Here is a 24,898-nt window from a genome sequence, read left to right as displayed (position 1 = left end):
CACAGATCAAAGGTCATGAAAGGCACACTTAAAATAACTCTGTACTGAAGGATTAAGATTTTTTAAATGCATTCAACATTGAAAGAATCAAGTTGACAGTCCCTTGGAAAATGAATAAAATCATTTTCTCACACAATTAACCTGTGGAATTCATTAACATAGGACGATCATTCAAGCCAAGAGTCTAGTATGATTAAAATAAACTTAAGACAATTAAATGGATAACTTCCACTGCTGCAGCTGATAAAATAAGTATAGAAGACACAAACTCCTCAAGCACAAGGAGAAGATTCTTAATCTTCTTTTAAAGCCTCTCATGGTGACTACCATCATAGATAGGCTACTGGATTAACTGAGCAATTGGACTAGTCCCATATTGCAATTCCCACTACCCCGTGTTGATGTAACATCCTTGTTTTATTTTGTTTTTGAAGGGTGGGGTGGGGGGGGAGAATCCTGCCCTTTGTGTGTATAAAATTCAATGCCAAAGGAGTTATGTGCACTTAGGGAATGCAAAACTGAATCCTAATTAGCCTGCAAGCCTTTTACATTATTAAAGTCTATTAAGCTCTGTAAGAGCCTTATTTGTACAGTATTTGATAATTTAGAATACTACATATTTCTTGCCTTTCCACCAGTCTTAAAGAACAAGGCACCCAGTGCATCTTTACATCTAAAGCAAACTGAACATTCTGATGTGAGAGAAAGAAGTTACACTTTGAAAAGAGCATTATTTATCTGTAGCTAATCGTATCTTTTGTGAGCTTTTACAGAGAACACACAGGCAACAAAGACACGCATCACCTCTATCTTAAGTGAGAACTTTTTTTAAATTAACATCCTGCTGAGAAAAATGTAATCAGTTGCTCATCATCCAAATTGAAAGCATTATCTCTTTCAAACCTACCCAATTTTGCTATGCACCTATATGAAATCTCTACCCCAAATTCAGCAATTTAAGACCAACACCACACAATTGTACTAAATATTCAATAAGGAGCCATCTCTACACTAACATGACCTGTAATAATTGATGTGCTTGTGAAAATAGCTGAAATTGACAGCCTTCAGAGCTCAATCCTAAAAGCAGGTGTAAATGTTATAAAATAATTCACAGATCTGTAACATCTATAAATGCTTAAAAAAACAAGTTTAATTACTGTGCCACCATCACAAACGTACTATTATACTGTACAAACTGTTCCGATATTTGCCTGTTGAGCTGTAATCTTCAGAGAACTATTGAATCAACAGAATTAATTTGAGAGCTACTTCAAAATGACTGGTAAATCAAGTAGTCATAAGTACACAGCAATCAATTTTGTATATGGAACTACCCCTCCAAACAAAAACAAAAAACCATTATGCTCACTTAACAGACCTGAGTCCAGCACTATGGAGCAACACTGCCACCAGTTGACTGAAGTGCAAAGCAACTGCAGTTAAATAGTCGCCCAAGTGGACAATATGACCACGTTGCCAATGTTTCTATTGGGTATCCAAAAGCAAAAGAATTGCCCACATTCACTCCATGCATCCAGAATTAGCATTTTCTTGTACGCTTCAGCTAAAAATGCATAAAGAAAAATTTGAAACATGAGTCACCACAGACCTCCAGAAAGATACAACATAACTACTCATATTGGGAAAACTATACAAAAGATAGTATGGATAAACTCACATTTACACTTGGACCCTGAAACAGCAATCACTAGTTAACCCCTATGAAACAGAAAAGATGATACAATACACATTTAGTGAAAGATCACTTGTATGACCAACAGAAAATAAAGGCAAATATGTACCTGACTGAATATAGGGTGTATGGAATGGGAGGGGTCAAAAATCAGGATGACATACAATGTGAGAAAACAGGGATGTTTGCTTTTGCTGCCCATAATCAAAAGCCATACCAAAAATAGGTTTCAGAGTAGCAGCCGTGTTAGTCTGTATCCGCAAAAAGAAGAACATGAGTACTTGTGGCACCTTAGAGACTAACAAATTTGTTAGTACTCCTGTTCTTCTTTATACCAAAAATATATGCACCAAAACATCTCTCCATAAAATTACTTTTCGTAATACAATATTTTAAATGACAAATGCTAGTACTATTTTTATTTAACATGAAAGGAGAAAATATGAACTCCTCTTACAGGCCAGAAATATGCTGTAAAATAATCTTTCCAACCAACAAAATCCACTTTTCTGAAAAACCTCTCTTTGTGGAAGGAAGAAACAAGATATGATAGGCAAGAGAAATTGGGGTCCTGTTCTGCTCATTTATGATTTAAGGATAATTAAGAGCACCATACCTTTTTAACATGAAAAAGCCTGTTACTCTCAACCTCTGCACAACATTCTTACCTTAAAATTACTAGAGTTAACCCATCCTATTAATTCGTCAATCACTTTATCAAGGCGCTGCTGATCCTGCTCCAGGTCAGTGGATCTACTGGGGTCAGCCAGATACTCCAGCAATTCTTGGCCGATTTGCATCCTGCGGCTCACATCTTTCTGCTGTACCTGATCACAGAAATAGTCCATATTGCCAGGCTCCATCGTGGATTTGAACGAAAAAGTTTATTAGACGAAGAATCAAACTGCTTCAATACCAAAAACAAAACACACACATACGAAGTGAGGAGTAGCGTGGGGAGAAGTGCCCAGCTGGAGAAGTAGCCACCAACGTTTCACCTCCAAGTCTTGCCCAGCAGAAAGGAGGTTTTTTTCCCCTCTGTTCTTCTCCCCAAACGAACTCCGCAAGGTGAAATACAAGGCCTTTAACCAAGAAACACACCAACAAAAATCCTTTCAAAAGCATTAAAAAATTAAATCTCCAGTGATTCCCTTGTGAGGCTGCTGGTGACGCAGTCAGGGAGGGGGTATTTGCAGGATCCTCTGATTTCGGGGAGCTGTTTTTTATTCCAGTTTTCCGTGTTTTTCCACGATTTCCCTCAAGTTTCGTTTCTCACGAAGTTCCAACCGGGGGCGTCAGCGCCACAGGCACTTTCTGAGGGGATCCCCAGAGGCCGGCGGTGGAGCTGCTGGCGTCTCTCCCCAGCCCGCAGGCCCGGCACGGACCCACCGCCGCCGCTTCTCAGCGCAGTGGGCAGTGGCTCCTTGTCGCCAAACGCAGCCGGAAGCAGCGGCGGGGCCGGAGCGGAACTTTCATGCTCCCTGGCCCGGGGGATGGATGCGGCTCCGCGTCCCCGCTCCGCGGCAGGTCCAAACTTCAGCCGCTCCGGACTCGCTCCGTAGCGGCCCCGGCGCCTCCTCCGCCCGGTCTTCCCTGAGGGGGTCGGGGCAGCAGCCGCGGGACCCGGCGGGTTCGCTCAGTCGCGTCTCCTGGCTGCGGCGGCTCCTCAGTCCTATGGAAGTTGCGTCCCCAGCCCCGGCCCGGCTCAGCCGGCGCCCGCCTCTGGGTGTCACTCACTCTCCGGGCCCCGCCCCGCTCCGCTCCTCCCCGAGCCGCCACCAGCGCCGTCTCCTCCGCGCGGCCGGGCGGCTCTCAGCGCGCGCGACACTCCCGCGCGCTCCCCTGCGACTGCGGCGGCTCCCAGCACCGAACCCGGCTCGCCCCCCGCGCCGCCGGCCGCCCGCGTGTCCTCCGTCGGCACAAATCCAACTCACACGCACCTCCGTGCGCGTGCGCGAGATGCAACTCCCCGTCCTGACCTCCCCCTCTTTTCCCGCCTCACGCCGCAGCGTGCGCGCGCGCTCCGTCCTCTCGCTGCAGGGCGCACGCTTGGTCCTGCAGCTCCACCTTTACAGGCATCAGCAAGCGCAGGCGCTTATCGGCTGTTCGGCCACCACCTCCCCAGTATAGCGGGTAGGGTCCTTCTCTCTCTTTAGCTGCCTCCACAGGGCCTGTGTACAGCGCTTTTCCTAAATAATCAGTGGGCAGGCTGAGTCGGGGAAGAGAGAAACAGCGGAGGATAAAGCATGCTGGAACCAGATGAAACGCTCTGAAAGCGGCCGTGGCTCTCAGGCAATGCAGGAGACACGCCTTAGGAGGGGTCCTGTTGCTGCTGCTGCTGCTTTGAAAGCCCCCGCGCGCAGCTAGCTTACATGCAGCAGTGGTGCTATTATTGCTGCTGTCCCCTAGGGCCGGGCGGAGGCGTGTTAAGAGAGCGGTGCACGCCAGCGAAAGCAGGGCGGAGACAAGCCCCTGTGAGCTAGCGCGGGACCCAGGGATATCCGTTTGCATGAGCAGAGGGTCCCTCGAGAGGCGGGTTGAGTGAGCGGCAGTGGGAGCGCTCGGGCAGCCCTGCTGCCGGCTCGGCGGAGACGTTCTCCATCTGCAAAGCCAAAGTCATGCAGCGCTGGAGGGGGAGGGGTCAAATGGGGTCCAGACAGGTCGCTGAGCCCAGAACGGAGAGACCCGCCCCACCACCGCCACCCTGGCTACTAGCAGCATTGCCGGCTTGGGGGAAAGAAAGTACAAGGTAGAATCTGGGCCAGCCCTGATGCAGGAGCAGTTCAAGCAGGGAGGCGATACTGATGTTTTATGTATGCAGTGCACTTGTAGCCCTGGCAGTCCCCAGGATATTAGAGAGAGTAGCTGGGTGAGGTAATATTTGTCCAAGAAAAGCTATTATCTCACCTTGTCTCACTGGTGTTTTATATCAAACAGATTGCAGGGCTCTCTGCAGTTTTCACAGGAACTCTCTTCCCGGTGCTGATTGGCTGTTTGCGCTCATCCCCTCCCTGTGTCGTTCTTTCCATCCAGCCATTTTCAAACTTCCTTGCACCGCTACCCCCTTCTGACAACAAAAATGACTGCATGACTCCAGGAGGGGAGACCCACTGCTGCAGGCAGCACGTGGAAGCCCAAGGGCTTGCCTTCAGCTGGTGGCCAGGGGGAAGGGGGCTTGCGTAACCTGACCCCTGCTACCCAGATCTGAAGCCCTTGGGATTTGGCTTCAGCTCTGGGCAGTGAGGCTCAGGCTTCTGTTGCAGAGCTGGGTCCCAGAAAGTCTAATGTCACCACTGGTGACCCCATTAAATAGGGTGACCAGACGTCCCGATATTTAGATGTTTGTCCTGTGTCCCGACCGATCTTTGGATACTGTCCACCGGCAGCACTTGGCTTTTTTTTTTCCCCTCCGCTGGCTGACCCCTCTCCCCCAATGTGTCCCAATATTTTCTTCCTCTCATCTGGGCACTCTACCATTAAAACAGGATCCCAACTCACAGTTTGAGAGCCAATAGCTAATTCCCTCCCAAAAGAACCCCACTGAAAGACAGGGGCATGGACAATTTTTTATTGGGCGGGAGGGGTGAGCATTAAAAAGTAATAAAATAAGAGCTGTTGCATATTGCTTTAATGAGTAGGTTTGTACCATGACTAAACTTGTCCACTTTAATAAAGTGAGATAAATGAGCTTCTGTTCCAAACTCCGTGTTTCCTTTATTTATTAATGCAAACCATAGACATCCCCAACCTCTAGTTGTCTACACCAATAAGGATTGAAGGACACCCCCCAAAAAAAGTAGGAATTAACATGACATTTGCTGTCATCACATAGTTCACGCTGGTTATGGGTTCATTCCTATCCCCTCTCTTTTGTCTGACTTGTCTACTTCTATTGTACATTCTTTGGGGCAGAAGCTGCCTCTTAGTTTATTTTTGTACAATGCCTAGCACAGGGCCGGCTTTAGCAAGAGCAGGGCCCGATTCCTTGAAAGCCCCACCTCCAGGAATCGGGCCCCGCTCCAGCCGGGGTCAAGGGGCTTGGGTCTGGGCCGGAACCGCTGGGGCCAAGTCCGGGGTGCTCGGCCGGTGCGCGCGGCCGGGGCCGGCACCCCAGCCGAGCCGGGCCAGGCCGGAGCCACTCGGGCTGGGGCCACGGGTGCTCGGCCGGGGCTGTGCCCGGGCTGGAGCTGCGGGGCCAGGGCCGGGCCGGTGCGCTTGGTTGTAACCGGGGCCGGGGAGCCGGGCCGGAGCCACTCAGGCCAGGGGTGCTCTACCGGGGCCGGGGTGGAGTGCTTGGCCAGAACTGGGGCCGGCACCCTGTGGCCCGAGCCGACCTGGCCCGGAGCAGCCCAGGCCGGGGGTGCTTGGCCAGGACCGGGCCCGGGCTGGAGCCGCGGGGCCCGGGCCGGAGCCGGGGCCGGGGGTGCTTGGCCGGAGCCAGACTGCGCTGCGCCTCACCGGATCCCTCCTCGCGCCCCCCCAAACCCAGTTTACCTGCTGCCACCTGCCCCTGCTTGTTTTAAAACTTCCCGCGAACATCTGATTTGTGGGAAGCAGGGGAGGGGGAGGAGCAGGGGGCGGAGCGTTCAGGGGAGGGGAGGAGGGGGAAGTGATCTGGGGTCGGGGTGGACAGCTGCGGGGCCCTCTTAGGTGCGGGACCCTATTCAGCGGAATCGGCTGAATCAGCCTAAAGCCGGCCCTGGCCTAGCACAATGGGTCCTCTGTTCTTGGTTGATTGCTAAGCACTAGCACAGAAGTGGGCAAACTTTTTGGCTCGAGGGCCACATTGGGGTTGCGAAACTGTATGGAGGGCCGGGTAGGGAAAGCTGTGCCTCCCCAAACAGCCTGGCCCCTGCCCCCATCTGCCCCCTCCCACTTTCTGCCCTGACTGCCCCCTCAGAACCCTCAATCCATCCAACCCCTCCTGCTCCTTTTTCTCTGACCGCCCCCTCGCAGGATCCCAATCCCTATCCAACCCCCCCGCTCCCTGTCCCGACTGCCCCAATGCCTATCCACACCCCTGCCCCCAGACAGCCTTCCCCATCCCCTGACTGCCCCCTCCTGGAACCCCTCTGCTCCCAACCGCCCCCCTGGGACCCTACCTGTTATCCAATCCCCTCTGCTGCCCTGCCCTCTATCCAAACCCCCGCCCCCTGACAGGCCCCCTGGGACTCCCAAGCCTATCCAACGCCCCCTGCTCCCTTCCCCAGGTAGGAGCAGGATTTTATAATTGTACTATGAGAACTAATGTGTGATTTGATTTTATCCTGTCAGCCACCCTTTTTGAATAGCAGAAAGGAATGGCAGACCAGAACAATCCTTATGACTGATTATGGTCACCCTTTTGTTTTAGAATAAGTTATAATGTCTACTATGGTTTCCTATATGTATTACAAATTAGGCACTCTAGTTAAATATACATTTCTTTGTTTTAAGGTTTTAGTAAGTAAGGCTACATCTACACTACGGGGGGGATCGATTTCAGATACGCAAATTCAGCTACAGGAATAGCGTAGCTGAATTCGACGTATCTGATTCAACTTACCCCGCTGTGAGGACGGCGGCAAATCGACCGCCGCAGCTCCCCTGTCAACGGTGCTTACTCCTACCTGGGCTGGTGGAGTACATGCGACGATTCAGGGATTGATTTCTACCCGCCGATCCGGGCGGGTAGTGAAGACAAGCCCTAAGAGACAGGCTCTTGTATTGTATCTATGTTAAGCAGATTAGAGGAATGTTGAGGGCCTGAAGTCCCAATGTGAATTGTTTTAGTTATAAGATTTAGCAAGGCTTGATTTACAATGTATTCTGCTGAATATAAAATGCTGTCTGTATACCTTTGAAGGTTTCTGTAGGAGATTGTTTGTGTGAATGAGGAATGCATGCATCAGGAAAAGATAAGGTGTGAAAGCCATCACAAATGTCCAGGTGGTCAAGAAAAAGTGAGAGACTTGGAAAAACCAGGAGACAATCAGAAAGCATGCATTGTATCTGATGCTAAACATGTTAGCAGCATTGACGACCTCAGAGGTGAGGCAAGCATCCCCAAAGGCGAGACAAGAAATAGGAGATAACGATGGGAAGCCCGACAATAACCATCAAATGATAACAGCAGAGAACCCCAAGATTAACACCACTTAAGGACTAATGATTACAGGATGACATTGCAAAATGCATGGACTCAAATGGGAATTTACAACTATAAAGCTGGGGTGTTTTGCCATGGAACTCTGGATTCAGTTCTGCAAAGTCTCGGAGCATCGGATCGCGACTGATAGAGCCCAGTCCATACTCGTGTTCAATCTAACTGGCCATTAGATTGACTCGAGCTACAAGAGACTGGTAACTATAAACATCAACTGGCAGGTAGGGGTGTGTGTGTATCTGTGTCTGAAAAGCATATGCTAACTGTTGTCTTTTCAATAAATGCAGCATATTTGCCTTTTCTCCTTGAAAAGATCCCATGTGCTTTGTATAGCATAACACCCTGACTGCCCCCCCTGGGACTCCCTGCCTCTTATCCAACGCCTCCGCCCCCTTACCATGCTGCTCAGAGCGGCAGGAGCTCGCAGCCCCGCTGCTCGACCGGAGCCAGCCACGCAGCCCAGCAGGAGCAGCAGGCCAGAGTACTGGCGGCGCACTGAGGCTGCAGGGGAGTGGGGACAGCAGGGGAGGGGCCGGGGGCTAGCCTCCCCAGCCGGGAGCTCAAGGGCCAGGTTTACAGTGGCGCCAGGCCCATGCTCAGAAGGAGCCCCAGCCCGCTCTGCTTGAACTGCGCCCTGAGATAGGGTGACCAGATAGGAACTGTGAAAAAACGGGACAGGGTGGGGGGTAATAGGCGCCTATATAAGAAAAAGTCCCAAAAACTGGGACTGTCCCTTTAAAAATGGGACATCTGGTCACCCTAGCCCTGAGACCCCACCAACCCAACTGGCTCCCCCCACCCCGCCCACCACTTGCTCCTCTCAGCCTGCCTACCGAGGGCTCCTCTTCACCCCCTGGCCCCACCCACTGGCTTCTCTCTGCCCCCTGGCCAAACCCCAGTGCACCTCTGGCTCTGGGCAGTCTCTGCTTTCCACCACCGGTGGGGTCCCACCTCTCTCCCTGGAACTGAGCTGCTTGGGACTGGTGCAGAAGCCTGGCCAGTCTCAGCCAGTGGGGGCAGGGGGTACAGTGTGGGGGGCTTGGCTGGGCACCTCCAGGCAAGTGGATCCTGAGGAAGGCTGGCTGGGGCAGGCTCTGGCCTGGCTGATCGCACCACTTCCGGGGCCAGAGTGATTTCCCGCCCCGGGAACTGCACTGGCAGCTCAGCCCAGCAGACAGTCACCTCCCAGCAGGGTCCGTGAATGCAGCCAGAAGGCAGGGCATGGAGGAGGGGGTTTCTGGAGTGTGGGTGGGGATGCTGCGCTGTGAAGGAGTGAGGAAGATCTGTGTGCTGGGGCACTAAGGAGTGGTGGTTCTGTGTGGGGTGCTGAGCAGTTGTGGGGCTGTGAGTAGGGAGTGCTGGGCAGGGCTGGTGTTGTGCAGGGCGCTGTGCATTTGTGGCAGGGTCAGGGGGGGCTGTGGCCATAGGGAATTGGAGGGCTGTTCCAGTGTTGGATGGGGCTTTGTGGTGTGGCATGGGCCCATCCCCGAGGGGAAAGGGCATGCTGGCAGCACAGGGCTGGGCAGGCCACTGTGCATCTGGCAACTGCTGGTTTGTAAATAGTGCCCTCACACTGGGCTGGGCGGAGCAGGGCTGCCCCTGCCATGCCATGCCATGTCCCTGGCTGGCCCCTCACTCCAGGGACACACACACACACCATGCTCCACTGCCCCCATGGGGGCCCACAGATATGTTTGGCGCCAGACCCACAAAAGGTTTATGGCAGGACGGTCCCACGGGCCGGATGTGGCCTGCAAGCCATAGTTTGCCCATCTCTGCACTAGCCTCATAAACAAATCAAAATAGATACGTTCATTTGTTTAAAGCAGATAGTCTTTTCAAATTTAAAATTACAATGATCCCCCCCCCATCATTATAGTTTCACAGTTTCATGTCCCCACATCCACATAGGCTTTAAATAGCACCTAATTTGGGTGTTTGCTATCCTAGCTGTGGAGTTTGCATCAGATAAGATTAACTAGGTTATGAAAACTTTTAGTGCAGTTTTTAAATTGCTTTTATTGTAAATGGGTCTTGAGAGACTAATTGATAGGCACATCTTATCAGTGGATAAAATAAATACACAAGAAAAAAAAACAGCTCTTGAGCTAGAATATTCCTCAGTGCAGTACTTTGGAGTTGTGAAGTTCTATAATGCTGCAAGTAATAAAGTAAGTAAAACTAGTACATTCCTTATTTTTTCCAGATGTATTAAAAGATTAGCTGATTAGATTTTGCTTCATTTTCCAAAAATGCACTGTTGGGCTACCAATACTTGTAGAATGTTTCAGTCCATCAGCCAAATTTTTGGAAAAAGCAGAGTTTGAAACTCAACTTTCATTATATTCTTACAGGAACTAAGTGGTTTTCATGGCTGAAAGTATTAGCTTGCCTCCCAAGAGAAGCCTTCTGTGTTCAGTTCAGGGATTGTCATATTTGAACTGGAATCTGCCTTTTGATATGCAAACATGCCGGGTAGCTTTTTTAGAAAACACTTGTCCCAAGCACCTGAGTTCACGATCAAATTCTCAGTCAGTCTTTCTTTTGGATTGAAGGTATGGGTAAAGTACATTATTACATCATGTCAATATTTACATATTCATTGTTCAATGTAAATATTGCTGTACGTCATGTTGTTTACTGTGAGAAAAAGGTTTGTAGAGTTTGTCAAGACCATGATTATTTCTGGCCTGTACATATGCACACTCTTTTAGACAATGATTCATTATGAATTGCTATTCTTAAGTTTTATAACCAATCCAAAAATATTTCCTTAACAAAAATGTGATGTCTTTGCTTCCTGAGCACTCTTCCATAATGCTGTGCGGAAATGCATATTGTAGTACATCAACAAAATATTATTACTGAATTTTCAAACATTAAACTTAAAGCCTCTAAACTTTTGATTAAAACATTTTTATTGAGTTCTACAAACTTTTTAAATATAGGTACTATATTTAAATTATCATCATTAGTAATTATACTTTATAGTCTAATGCCTCTATTCCAACAGATCTAAGCGCTGCAAAAAGATCCAAAATTCTGCAGACATCTTGTTATGCTTATAAGAAGCACACGGGATCTTTTTCAGGGGACGATACAACAGTTAGCATATCCATTCACACACACACACACACACACACACACACACACACCGATGTTATAGTTACCCAATCCAGAATCCGGATCAATCTACTAGGTTGATCACAGGTATAGAGGAGCCGGGTTCTGTCAGTCACGACACGATGCTCCAGGGAAGTCTTGGCAGGATGAACCCAAAGTTTCATGGCAAGGCACCCTGTTTATATAGTGATTTTCCTTCATTGGGACCAATGAGTTTTGCACCGTCATGCTGTAATCAATCATTGTTTGATGAATGCTTGTTTTCTTAAATTGTTTTTCTCATCCTTTATCTTGTTTTTTCATCAAGTCTCTCAGGGAGTTATCCCACGCTGGTTTTGATCACAGCTATCTTGTCCCCATTGATAGGTGCCTGTCTCATCTTTAGAGTCGTCAATCTGCCTCCCTCTGACATTTCAATAGGAGCGTGTTGCAGCCTCCTGGTGCCTCCCCACTTGCATACTTCAAGCCAGCTCGGTGTCCTGCAGCTGGTTCGCTTCTGAACCGCACCCAGGGACCAACTGTACACGCTTGTGCTCCACACGTTGCATTTCCTCACCCTCGTGTCCCGCCCCGACACCAAATGGCGGGACTACTTACCACCCGTGGAGGGTGAGGAGCCCTGGTGGGCCAGCTTCTATTCCACCCTGGTCCCACAGCCCGCCGGGGACATTGGTTGGCGGCTCCTTCATGGGGCCGTGAGCACAGTCATGTACCTAGCACAGTTCACCCCCATTCCCGAGGCCTGCCCCGTCTACGGCATGCGGGAGAACCTGGCACACGCCTACCTTGAATGCACCAAATTGCAGCCCCTATTCCGGCTCCTTCAGAACCTCTTGCTGAGGTTGTGGCTGCACTTTTCCCCACACTTGTTCATTTTCGCACACCCTGTCCGTGGCCCCACAAAGTCATGAGACCTCCTCGTCAACCACTTCTGGCCCTAGCCAAGGTCGCCATTTATAAAGCCAGGAGGAGGATGCTAGCCAAGGGGGTGTTCTGCGACTGTGGGGCCTATTTCCGGTCTTCCCTAGTGTTACGCCTATGGGCAGAGTTCCACTGGGCAGCGTCCGCTGGCTCCCGAGACACCTTTGAGGATCAGTAGGCGCTGTCCGGTGTCCTCTGCTTGGTGTCCCCATCTGATACCCTTGTTTTGAACCTCTGACCACCACTCCCGACCCTGTTTTTCATTAGCTGTCCTCTGTCTTCATTTGGAACCCGGGTCCAGTGGTCCCTCCCACTAGGCTGGGGGAGGGGCCTGTAGACGTGGACAGGCACAAGCATTGCAAGCCCACCTCCCAGGATTTCCAGTAAGGCCTCCTGGCACCCTTACATCGGTCTCCGGTGCTCCCTAAAACATCTGGTTCAGTGACGGCCTTCACATTTATCTCTCAACACCCATTCCTCATTCACACACAAAACAGAATTAATTTACACAAAACATTTTGAACAGGAACATCAAATTCCAATGCAGAAGCCTTCATTCTAAATTATACAAAATACAAACATAAAATCCTACTACTACAATCTGAGGGGTGAAAGGCAGGAGCCAGTCAGTAGTCACTATGAGGCATAGCATTAGGGGTAGTTAAATCAAGGACTCCAGCAAAATCCCTATGCTTGCAAAAAGCATCATGGAATCTTTAACATCTCTATCAGTGGTTCTCAAACTTTTTTCCCCCCATGGACCGCTTGAAAATTGCTGAGGGTCTCTGCAGACCACTTAATGATCTTTCCAAATGTTATTTGTACCATTAGCTAACTATTGTAAAGCGCTTTGGAGCTGGGGAAAGATGCCTCTTTCTCTGGCTGCTGCAGCCCTGCACATTCCAAATTCCCCCCACCCCCTCTTCTCACCCACTGCCCCCTCCTAGCTACACTATTCCCCCCCCACACACACCCCCGTCACCACCTCACCTTACATGTGCATCTTCTCCAAGGTCCAGGCACCTAATTAGTGGAGCCACTCCTACGCGGCTCCACTAATTAGGTGGGTGGCCCTTCATTGTCTAGTGTGCAGCCACCCAGGCACGCACCTTAGAGAGAACTATCTGCGGACCACCTGAATGGAGCTCATGGACCACCCACAGTTTGAGAACCTCTGATCTATACAAAACATTCAGGATGTTAGTTTTTAAGGTCTTGCCTACCTCATTTGCACATGATGACTAAAAGTGATATGGGATTATATATTCTTAATTATGTATCTGCTGTTTTCTGAAACCAATCAGTGTGCATTGGCATGCATGATACTGATACTTATGCAGTTCTTGAAACGTAGTAGAGAGATTTATCCAACACGACCAAGTCTCCCCATTGCTGAGAAATAAGAGTGGGGGGGGGAAGAGTGTGTGTAATTAGTTTTGTGGGCCAATACCATCGCTTTACTTGCAAATCAAACATTATACAGGGGCCAGTTTCTGCAACCCTTGCTCACCTGAGTAATCTTTACAGGAGCAGTACTGTTTGAGAAAGGATTACTCAGGTGAGCATAGGTTGCAGGATCAGTCCTAAAGAGAGAAAAAAAGGTTTTTGCTCTAATTCTATTGTCGAAGCAATATATATAATAAATTTAACATGATCTTGCTTTAATCATTGTGTGCATTAACATCTTGCAATGAATTTAAGATGACAGAGAATTCTTTGGGACTTAGATAACTTTAATATTCTTTTCCTTGGCACTTTCAACCAAGGGAGCAGCTCAGACAACAGATCCTGAGCCCTTCTTTAATTTATCTGGCTGCATGAGAGCTCCCTCTACTGGCTACTGTGACTGTACAGCTTTACAGCCTCTACAGAAAAATGAGGGCAGAATTTGACCTGCACAGTCTATTACTGGTGTTGATGTGGGAGAATGAATGAACCCAGTCAGAGTTTACAGGGCTGGCAGTTGAAAGAAAAATAATCTTTTTGCTTGTAAATGCCTCATTTGACATGGAAACAGCCAATAAATATGGAATCCCACGGCATTCAATGAGGTTTCACAAAAGTGCAGTTAGTCAATCTTGTAACTGGAATTTAGTCAACAACTCTGTGCACAAGATTGTATTATTTAATACAAATATTGCATTAGTCCCTAGAGGTCAACTAGATCATGGACCCATTTTACTAGGTGCACCACAAACATAGTAAATGAAACATCTCTGCCCTAAAGAGCTTAGTATCTAGCTCACACTTTCAGCTAGGTTGGCTCTGCAGAACAAACAGGAGCTAATTGCAGTAAAAACCTATTTTGTCATGGACATAATGTGATAGGGCCTTCGGTGGCCAGGCAGCCTAGCGGCTAGATCATTAGTTAGAGGCTGGAGGGGGGACCTGACCTCCTTTCCCCCATAGTCTTGGGCCACTTACACCCCTAGACAGGGGAGATGGATCTTCCTCCCAACCGTGAGGGAGGGAGGGGGCCTGGCTCAGAACCTGTTGTCTGAACTGCCTCCTATGTAAGTCCTTTAGTTTGGGGCATGGCTCTTCTAGTCCAGTTTCCCCACAGTTGGGGCTTGACAGGGGAAGACTTACTTACTTCCAGTTGCTGCATTAGCAGGAAGGTTGCATCTGTGCCTTCATATAGCCACACAGAGAGCTACTTCTTCACCAGTCAGCCCCAGACTGAGTCAGGCTCCCTTCTTTTTCTCCTCCTTCCAGGCCTGGCATTGGCTGCAGATATAATGGGGCAGGGCTAGCTGAACCCACAGGTTTTCTTTAACCCCTACTGTGCCTGGCAGCGGTCTCTCTGCTCCTTCACACGTAAGCAGATACGACTGAATACAGACAAGGGACAGATCTGCGGAGTAAGAAGGTGCTAATTTTACAGTCACTTTTCAGAAAAAAACTGCACTTTAAAATTCAGTTACATTAAGCTTGAGTGAAACCCACTTCACCCATGCAACCTCACTCTGCGTGGGAGAATTGCAGATTGGATGGGGAAGTGAGATTCACTCCCACCTCCTGGCCAGCAGTGTGATGCCACAGTGCCAGTGAACTGATATAGCAACCAGAACTCCTGGGAGCGGGAGCCCTTTGTGTAATGCAGTGGGGCCGTTGGGATTTACCTGAACACAAATCCCATGTCTCACGGCTGGCCCACACATATTGCTATACTTCCCTCTACTCAATGTCAGGTAGTGCAGAGACAGTTTTTGCAGCTGGAGGAGAAGCACAGGCTCTTAGCCCTCAGGTTCAATCCACAAAGGTAGTTAGGCACCTACATCCTGTTTTTAGGCACCACTGCAATCCACAAAACTGCTTGGCAGCGACCTAAACCTGTAAGCACTTAAACTCACTCAGTGCCTAAGTTTTACTGCCTCCTCCAGGCATGCACACTGCTGCCTCCCTCCTGCCTAAGCCCAAGAGCAATTTGAAACCAGGGAAAACAGGTGTTTGGACACCTAAGTCATGTGCAGGGGCCTGATCTGGTAGGTAGCAGGTCAGGCGCCTTGGGCAAGTTCAAACAAAACAGCCTGGGGCAAGGGACCCTTTCTTATAACCTTTAGCCAATGGATAGAGTACTCACCCAGCATGTGGGAGACCCTCAGTTCAAGTCCCCCCTTCTCTTAAGAGAAACAAGGGATTTGAAGAGAGAATAGCTACCTCACAGGTGAATGCACTAACTACTAAGCTATAGAGTCATTCTAACTCTTTCTCTGGCCCAATTAATATTTAATTGTTAAATTAAAGTGAAACAAGTTCAACAGGAGACATTGAGGGAGATCGATATCAGTCTAGTGATCAGGGCACTGTCTGAATGGTGACAAAGCTTTTGCCCTCTTAGGAGAAGCAAGACTTGAACTGGATGCCTCCCTCATCCACAATGAGTACTCTATCCATTAGGCTAGATGTTATAAGGGAGGACCTCCCTCCCTCCATACTGGCCTATTTTGTTTCAGGTCCTGCCCAACTGCATACCTTCCTCCAGTTAATGGATTGCAAGCAGAGATAAGAGCTTCCCTGCAGACAGACTTAGGGTACGTCTTCCCTACCCACCGTATTGGCGGGTAGCAATCGATTTATCTGGGATCGATATATTGCGTCTCATTAGGATGCGATATATTGATCCCCGAACACGCTCACCGTCGACTCCGGAACTCCACCAGCGCGAGCGGCAGTAGCGCAGTTGACGGGGGAGCCGCGGCCATCGATCCCGCGCCGTGTGGACCCCAGGTAATTCGATCCAAGATACTTCGACTTCAGCTATGCGAATGGATCGATTCCCCCCCCCCCCCCAGTGTAGACCAGCCCTTAGGTACCTATCTCTAAGAGAGGGGCGTGGCTTAGCACACACCCCTCAGGGCAGCATTGCCTATTGGCTAGTTTAGGCAGCCCCCTGCCTAACATGCTGGCTTTGTGGATATTAGAGAGACAAGGTGGGTGAGGTAATATCTTTTATTTTGGCTTTTAGCCATAAAACCTGATTTTAGGGATCTTTTCTCAATAGCTGAATTAAATTGCAAAACTGGCTTATATGGACCAACTTCTGTTGATGAGAGACATGGTTTCAGACTTTGTGGATCACAGTATAAGATGCATATATTTCCTCACTCATTGTATAGAAGCCTAGGCATCTAACTCAAGTTTTGTGTATCAGAGTGTTGTTCTTGTGATCTTCTAGGTCAGGGGTAGGCAAACTTTGTGGCCTGAGGGCCACATCTGTGTATGAAAATTTTATGGTGGGCCATGGATACTTATGAAATTGGGGTTGGGGTGAGAAATGAGGAGTTCAAGGTGCGGGAGGAGGATCAGGAGGTTGGGGTACAGGGGGGAGGGGATGAGGGCTCCAGCTGGGGGTGCGGGCTGTGGGGTGGGGCCAGGGATCAGGAGGTTGGGGTACAGGAGGGGACTGAGGGGTTCAGAGGGCAGGAGGGGGATCAGGGTTGGGGCACGAGGGGGGAGGACTCTGGCTGGGGGGGTGCAGACTCTGGGGTGGGGCCGGGAATGGGAGGTTTGGAGTGCAGGAGGGGTGTCAGGGCTGGGGCAGGGGGTTGGAGCATGGGAGGGGGGCAGGGTCTGGGTGGCGCTTACTTCAAGCAGCTCCCGGTAGCAGCGGCATGTCCCTTCTCCAGCTCCTACGTGGAGGCTCAGCCAGGCGGTTCTGCGTGCTGCCCTGCCTGCAGGCGCTGCCATTGCGGCTCCCATTGGCCATGGTTTCTAGCCAATGGGAGCTGCAGGGGCAGCCCTTGGGGCGAGGTGACCAGCACATGGAGCCCCTTGGCTGCCACTATGAGTAGGAGCTGGAGGAGGGACATGCCACTGCTACCAGGAGCTGCACAGAGCCACATCTTTCAAAACCTGGGGAACCAGGCATTGTTGAGTAGGATTAAGTGGTCCCCGCTCTGAGGAAAGATTTTTTTTTTTTTTGGTAACTGACTAAGACTAACCAAACTAACACTAATTATACTAGGAAAAAAATTAAACTATTTCTAACGATGTTTCTCTAGGTTTGTGAAAGACATTGGGACACCACGATGTAGATCCATCTCAGGCCAAGGATGGTTGAGAAGGAACTGAGGGAGTTAGGTCACACGCACATTTGATGAGACGTCCATGGCGCCATGAGATGACTACTGAGCATACATGACCCAGACAGACACTGCTACTGAAGTGGAGCATCCACAGGGACAGCACTTGAAGAAGTTACAGTTATGTTTACTGAAACCATTTTCAAAGTCTTCTATATGCACTCTGACACATATTGCAGTCACTAATTTATTTAATATTTGCACAAATCCTTTTATTATATAACCACAAGGAAGTTGACATGTTTATTTTGCCCTAATCAGTAAAGCTGCATTCATCTTAGGGATTTCATAAAATAGAACAAAACAGATGTCAATTTAGCAGCATCTTTTATAGTAATTATTTTCTAAGCACTAACTGCTGCTATATTCCAGAATGTAAATGGTTAGATAAGAGAACTGCAGAGAGTTTTAACATAGTCACGTTGAACAGAGGAGATTGTTTTAGAACTAGGTTGTGAATAAGGTTTTTGTTCCTCTTTCAGAGCTGCGGTTTCTACTAAAAGAAATGGCTCATCCAACTGGCACATCTTGGTGAAAAAAAGTCATTATATACAGATGAAGAGGGTGGGAAAATCACATTTTAATAAAGGCAACCATATCATTCTATTATTCTCAACAAAAATGTTGAGGAACAATATGCAAATTCTTGGAAGCAGAAGTGGGCACTTTTTAATCTACTTTTAACTGAATAATGGAAGTCTCTGTAATCCTACGGTGATAAACTTGATTTAAAAAAAAATTAGTATGACTCATTACAGAAACATTGTTATATCCATTGCAATACTTCAATACAACAACCAGCCTATTTTAAAATACATTTTCATTGAAATAGAAAAATCTCTGTGTGGGAATATTTTTCATACCACCTGCCTCTCCACTTTTATGAATTTTCCAGAAAAGGTTAAATGGATAAATACCCACTATATCAGTGCCCAAATTAACAACAGAAACAAAGCACAATAGCCAGCATGTTATAGAGCCCTGCAATTAAGATCTATTTTCTGTCACTCTGGGCACTGGTAGGCAGGGCTGGCTCCAGGCACTAGCCTAGCAAGCTGGTGCTTGGGGCGGCACATGGAAGGGGGCGGCACGTCCGGCTCTTCGGCAACAATTAGACGGCGGGTCCCTCACTCCCTCTCGGCGGGAAGGACCTGCCGCCGAATTGCCACCGAAGAAGCGGCGGCGGTAGAGTCGCGGCGGAAGTGACGCAGATTGCGATTGCGGCTTTTTTTTTTTTTTTTTTGGCTGCTTGGGGCAGCAAAAACCCTGGAGCCGGCCCTGCTGGTAGGAAAAAATTATTCCACAATTCATTAAAAAAAAAAAAGCAGTGATATGCCAAATATCACCAATTTGTGGCTAGTCTAAAAGCTCATTCAATCCATACTCCTGATGAAGTCAAAAACTAATTTTACATGCTCTGGGTTGCTTTAAAGTGATTTAAAATGCCAGTGATGGGCCTGATCCTTGCCCACCTAAATCATGAGTTTTAGGTTGGCAAGGAATGTAGGATCAAGGGCAAAGATTCCAAATTCAGAGACCAGTAGAGTGTTTTGTTTAATAAAACTAAGCATTTTTCATATTTAGGCCTTGATTGAGCCAATCTTATCCAGGTTGAAACACTTACTCTGACAAGTAGACCTATTAATGTCCCTGAGACTACTTCATGTAGGTGCTCACAAAAGTGAGGAATGGTTGCACAATCAAGCCCTTATGAAATAGTGATGAGTTTGTGTTATACTTTAGAGTACACTGAAAATTGTCAGTAGTAATTAACATAAACTGGTCTCTAGCCCCCAATACATATATCGTTTTTTTTCATGAACTACAAAAACTTGTGCATTTGACATAAATAAATGACATTCTCACAATAGCTGACAGAGTGTTCTTTTAATCAGGGAGCCTCTTCCATTTATTGGATGCAATTAAAGTACCCATTGCTAAAAATGGAGAATCTGTATCACAGATCTCATCACAGGACATTGTGATAAAGCAGGAGTAAGAGCTGCAGAGCTAGTCCAATCAGACTCTCTACATTTGAGATAGGCCTGAGCTGCAAAACTGAGGTTTGAATCTAGAGTTTGAACTCTAGCCAAAATTTAGGGCTGCTCACATTTGTGGTTTTGATTTGGCCCATTATAGAGATAGGGACTAGGATGCAAGATCTGGGTTCAAATTCAGAAATTCATAAAAATCTATAGTATTGAGATCTGATACGGTCCTTGCTCAAGCAAGACTCCCAATGAATTTAATGGGACTGTGCTGAGTAAGAGCTGCAGGGGTATGCCTCCATATAGGAATAAAGAACTTTTTTGGCAATATTTACAAATGCACTTAAATATGCAAACAATCCGGAAGCATTACATATTCAAAACAGTCATCTAGAATATTCATGTATTGTTGAAAAAGAAATAGACGTGTGTACCTTAACAGGCTACAGTAATATACAACTCTCCCAGCTTGTGATGAAAATACCCATTAATTAAACATATATAAGGGAAGGGAGCTGTGGATTGATCATCTACTTCATTTCTGCAAGCAGAGGAGATAGATTAATCAATTAGACTTTGCCATCTAGGAAGAGTGAGTTACGGAAGACCCTCTTGGACAGTGAGGAAGCTCATCCATAGACACTGGGCGCTGTGAGTTTTCAAGGTGCAAGAGAGTTAGGAGCAAATATTAGTAACATTCTCCGCAATGTAGGCACATACCTTAATGTTGCTTGATGAAGTAGACTGGGTTTGTGCAGGCATGAGGTAGACAATCAGAGACCACCTATTTTCAACATCTAAATATCAGAATATTATAAATTGGTTTCAGTGTTTACCAGTCCATGGTACTCTGCACTTTAGATGCCAAAAATATATATGGTCATGAACTGTCATGGGAGTGGCATTTACACACATGTATAAAAATTTAGAAAATGAACATGCAATATAAGTGAATAGCACAGGGTACAAACATCTTAAAATGAACATATAACTCATTGAATGTTCTGCCACAAAGAGGCAGCCTCCACCAAAGAATAATGCATACAAGCTTCCTGAAGATTGGGAAATGGTTGGGGACCTTTGTCTGAATGAAGACCAGCACCCACCCATCACAAAATAGGTTTCAGCAGTTTCTTGTTAACAGTGTGTTGATTTCAATGGGAGTTTTGTCTGAATAAGAAGTACAGGTCTGGGTCCTATGTATATTCAAGTGCAAATAATCCAACCATGACCTATGATGTGGTTAAATAACTGTAATTTTTCTGTATCTAAAAGATTTTCCAGCTTTAATTAAGATGAACTGCAGTTATCCCTTTAATGCACATCCACAACAGTTTTAACTGCAATTTAATTGGCTTCCCCATCATTAACTAGTAGTTGGTTTTATTTGAATCCCTCTTCCTCCCTAAGTCCTGTCAACCCCAAAACAAACAAACAAACAAAAACTATACTATTAAATCTGACAATTTAAAGTGTTCCACGGTTATTGTTTCTTTTAGGTGTTACTCGTCATTAGGGAGAAAGCCGAGGTCCTAATAAAAAGAGAGACCAATATTACATTATTAGGTAATAACACTGTACAGTTTAATCTTTTCACACTGGGAGCTGAATTTTGTCATCACAGCATCCATAACTGGCAATGGATGCACCAAATCTACCAGCCCCACTGGGAACTAAATCAAAGGCACAGCATGAAGTATATTAGTTTTAGCTTTATCCTGTAGCTAAAAAATGAAGTTCCTGACACTTCTACCAGTTCCCCGTTTAGTTGGTGGTGGTGGGCGAGCAAGTCATTGACTCCTGAGAGCCATCACATACAGTAATGGTCAATTTCTCTGCTGCTGTTTCCATAACATATTGTGTTTTTTTACGGGACAGGATTGTTAGCCCTGTGCCTAACCCCCAACCTGGAGGACCAGGGTGTCTGTTTTGTCTCTCCCCCATAGACCAATCTGGCATGGTTGAACCTGCCAGGAGTAAAAAGCCCCTACCGACACAGACTCTGGAGATTGTTAGAGCACGGAAGATGTTCCTCCATGACAAGGCACGGACACCAGAGGACAGAGGACTGAAAATCAACCGCAATAAGACAGATATCATGATCCTTAATATTGCCCTACCATCAGTAGTATTGATAGAGGATTATGTTCTCACCAATATAGAAACATTCATATACTTGGGCAGCACCATCAGCCAGGATGGTGGAACAAGCCAAGACATCCGGAGCAGAATCAATAAAGCCAGAAACACCTTCCAGAGCTTAAATACAGTCTGGAAATCATCAAAATACAACAACTAACCAGACTCAAGACTTATCAGAGCTGCATACTTTCAACACTACTTTATAGTGCAGAAGACTGGGAAATGAGAAAGTATGACATGTCCAAACTGTCTTCATTCTATACAACCTGCCTCAGAAAAATCCTCCATATCTTTTGGCCCAGAACAATCTCAAACCAAGATCTATTCACACAGTGCAGCCAAGAAGATATGAGAACCATCGTTGCCAGGAGGCGTTGGAGATGTATTGGCCAGGTGTTTCGGATGGAAACTGATTCCATCACCAGAATAGCAATAAGATGGACACCTGAAGGTAAGCGAAAATGAGTCCACCCAAAAAAAACATGGTGAAGAGCTGTGGAAGCTGAACTGAAAAACCTGGGGCACAGCTGGGGAACCATTGAAAGACTTTCCAGAAACAGACAGGAGTGGAGGAGCTTCGTTGCTGCCCTAAATGCCAGAGGTATAATGAGAACATGATGATGGTGTGGGGGGGAAGCAAAGGAAGCACAGTTTGCATAATAATTAATCATTGTTTAAAAGACTTTAGGTTTTCAACAGTAAAAGCAAGAACTAGTAATAAATCTCTTCTTAAAGAGATGATCAATTTATTAAAATTTTCAAAAACTAAGGAAAGTCAATAAAATTACTATATTAATTATAAGGAAATTCAAAAGGCAGATGATTGTGAGAAGTATGTTGTGACACCTCTATGACCTCCACCCTTGTAAAATTGGAGGAAGTAAGTTTATTTATTTAATTTTGTAGCAAGTTTATATATAGGTAAATCATGGTAAATGACGTGGGAGTAAAATTTTGTGCCTGGGCTGGTAAATTTTCATGACAATTTTGGAAGGTTGACATGAGACATATTGTGTAATGTTAAAAGTATTTCTGTGTTGAAATCTAATCTAACCTATACACACACATACTTAAATAAAATAAAATATATATTCATTATGGAAGAACCTGCTACATATCACTGCTTAGGACTCACCTTGGTCAAGGTTGAAATATGCCTTCCAGACAGAGCCCAGCTTTTGATCCCTTTTAATTTTTTTTTATGGGAGTGTAGTCTAGTAGTTAGAATATGAAACTGTGCAGGACAGATTCATTCCTGTATCAATGCGATCTACCACAGGGAACAAAGGGAAGAAACATGTGCTCTCTTTCCACATCCTGGGGCTGCCAGAGGCCAGCTTGATCCTTGGCACAGGTTACAGCCACTTAGATGGCTGCCCTAACTTGTACCACTATTCCCATGGTCCACTGTAGTACTGCACCAGCACAGAATAGCTGATGCATAAGAACAACGTGGCCATACCTCCACCTTCTCCCACTCCACCTCTTTCCTAGAGAATCCTTCAGGAGTTGGGACTCAGAGCTACATAGCCAGCTCTGCATGTGCCAGGAAAACCTTTCTGCTAAGGCATAGTCTTAGGGATGGGTAAGGAAGTCAAAAAGGGAGGGAACAACTTCTGGCTATGGAACACTGGAGAATGCCACAAAAGTGGAACTCTGGGGTTCCTGACCTAACTCTGCCATTGACTGTGTGACCTTGGCAACTTCTCTGCTATTTTTAATAAGGGTGTGTTAATCTATAACCGCCTTAGAGGGTTATTGTGAAGCTCAGTTAACATTTGCAAAGTGCTTTGAAGTCTTTGGGAAAAGGCACTTGTAAATGCATTCCATGATTCAATAGTAGGGTTACCATATTTCCACAATCAAAAAAGAGGACACTGGACGGGGGGGGAAGCCCCGCCCTAGCCCTGCCACTGCCCTGCCCCCATCCACTCCCTCCCACTTCCCACCCCCTGACTGCCCCCCTCAGAACTCCAACCCTCCTGCTTCTTGTCCCCTGACTGCCCCCTGCTGAGAACCCCCCACCCTGACTGCCCCCCCTAGGACCCTACCTGTCCCCTGACTGCCCCGACCCTTATCCACTCGCATGGGTGGCGGGGTTGTAGAAATTTTGGTGGTGCCCAGAACCCCCCCACACACACCTGCCTAAGGCTCTGGGAGGGGGGTTGGAGGTCTGGGGTGCAGGTCCTGGGCTGGGGATTAGGGTGCAGGAGGGGTGCAGGGTGCAGGTTCTGGGATAGAGTTTGGGTGTTGGGTGCAGGCTCTGGGCTGGGGCAGGGGATGGGTGTGCAGGAGGGGATGAGGGGTGCAGGCTCTGGGATGGAGTTTGGGGGTGGGAGGTGGTGCAAAGGGAGGGGGTGCAGGCTTTGGGAGGGAGTTTGAGGGCAGGAGGGGGGGTGTGGGAAGGGGGAGGGGTTTCAGGAGGGGGTTTGGGGATAGGGGATGCAGGGGTGAGGGCTGTGGGTCTGAGGATGAGGGTTCATGATGCAGGAGGGGTTCAGGGATGGAGCAGAGGATTAGGGTGTGGGGGGACGTGGGCTGGGGCTGAGGGTTTGGGGTGTTGGAGAGGCTCAGGGCTAGGGTGGAAGGGCAGGGTAAGGGCAGCCTGTCTTCCTATTAGTGGATGGGGGCACTAGGACCTGGGGGCAGCTGACAGCAGTTGCTGCTGGCTCTGGCAGTACAAGCAGACAAGGGAGAGGCAGGCAGGGAGGAGACGCTCATGGGGGGACGGACGCACGGAGGGGGGGTGGCAGGTGGAGGCCGGGGACCCATCCAACACTCCCCCGCTCCCTGACTGCCCCCCTCGGACTCCCCTTACCATTCTGGCTCCACGTGTTTGTAAAACATGCTGCCCGGTGGGTTGGTTTGTGTGTTACACAGGGCTGCAGACAGAGGAGGGGGGAGCAGGAGAGGGCTCTGGCTGCTGGAGGCCAATGGGAGCGGGTCAATCGGCCCGGCGCCCAATCAGCAGCCGCACTCTGCATGGAAGGGAGGGAGGGAGGCAAGGGAGAAAACCCCCCCAGACATTTTAACCTTGTTACCAATTCCTCCCAGACGGCTATTTAGAGACGCAAAAGCCAGACATGTCCGGGGAAATACGGACGGATGGTAACCCTATTCAATAGTATAGATTCTATACAAGCAAAAAAATAACACTCCCAACCTTCCTTCTCCAAAATGTAAACATTTAAAATATATTAAGCTCCCTTCCTCATTGCACTAAGAGGGAAATATTTACAACAAACTGGTTTTATATTATCAGAAAACTAATTCTGAACCACCACCTCAGCTTGTAACT

At 47.7% G+C, this 24,898-nt stretch overlaps 1 protein-coding gene and 1 long non-coding RNA gene across 29 annotated transcripts in view; both read right to left on the bottom strand.

The window, feature by feature from the left end:
- Nucleotides 1-3,651, bottom strand: part of CLASP2 (cytoplasmic linker associated protein 2) — a 277,113-nt gene extending 273,462 nt beyond the window's left edge. For 12 of the 28 annotated variants that reach the window (XM_054019456.1, XM_054019459.1, XM_054019458.1 and 9 more), the window contains exon 1: nt 2,365-3,650. In XM_054019456.1, coding sequence (XP_053875431.1) covers nt 2,365-2,559 — 195 coding nt within the window. In that variant the 5' untranslated portion in view covers nt 2,560-3,650. Of the gene's footprint in view, nt 1-2,364 lie in introns of all 28 variants that reach the window. The other 16 variants (XM_054019468.1, XM_054019472.1, XM_054019467.1 and 13 more) reach the window with 2 other exon arrangements.
- Nucleotides 3,652-12,870: 9,219 nt separating this feature from the next.
- LOC128831982 (uncharacterized) lies at nt 12,871-24,485 on the bottom strand. Its single transcript, XR_008443870.1, has 5 exons — nt 24,419-24,485; nt 22,736-22,870; nt 20,179-20,255; nt 14,479-14,739; nt 12,871-13,277 (listed from the first exon to the last, which is right to left on the bottom strand). It is a non-coding gene; the product is annotated as an uncharacterized LOC128831982 (long non-coding RNA).
- Nucleotides 24,486-24,898: the final 413 nt, after the last annotated feature.

The sequence above is a fragment of the Malaclemys terrapin genome, chromosome 2 (genome assembly GCF_027887155.1).
Source record: "Malaclemys terrapin pileata isolate rMalTer1 chromosome 2, rMalTer1.hap1, whole genome shotgun sequence".
NCBI lineage: Eukaryota > Metazoa > Chordata > Testudines > Emydidae > Malaclemys > Malaclemys terrapin.
Note: the sequence above shows the minus strand (reverse complement) of the source record. Positions and strands in the feature narration are given on the sequence as shown.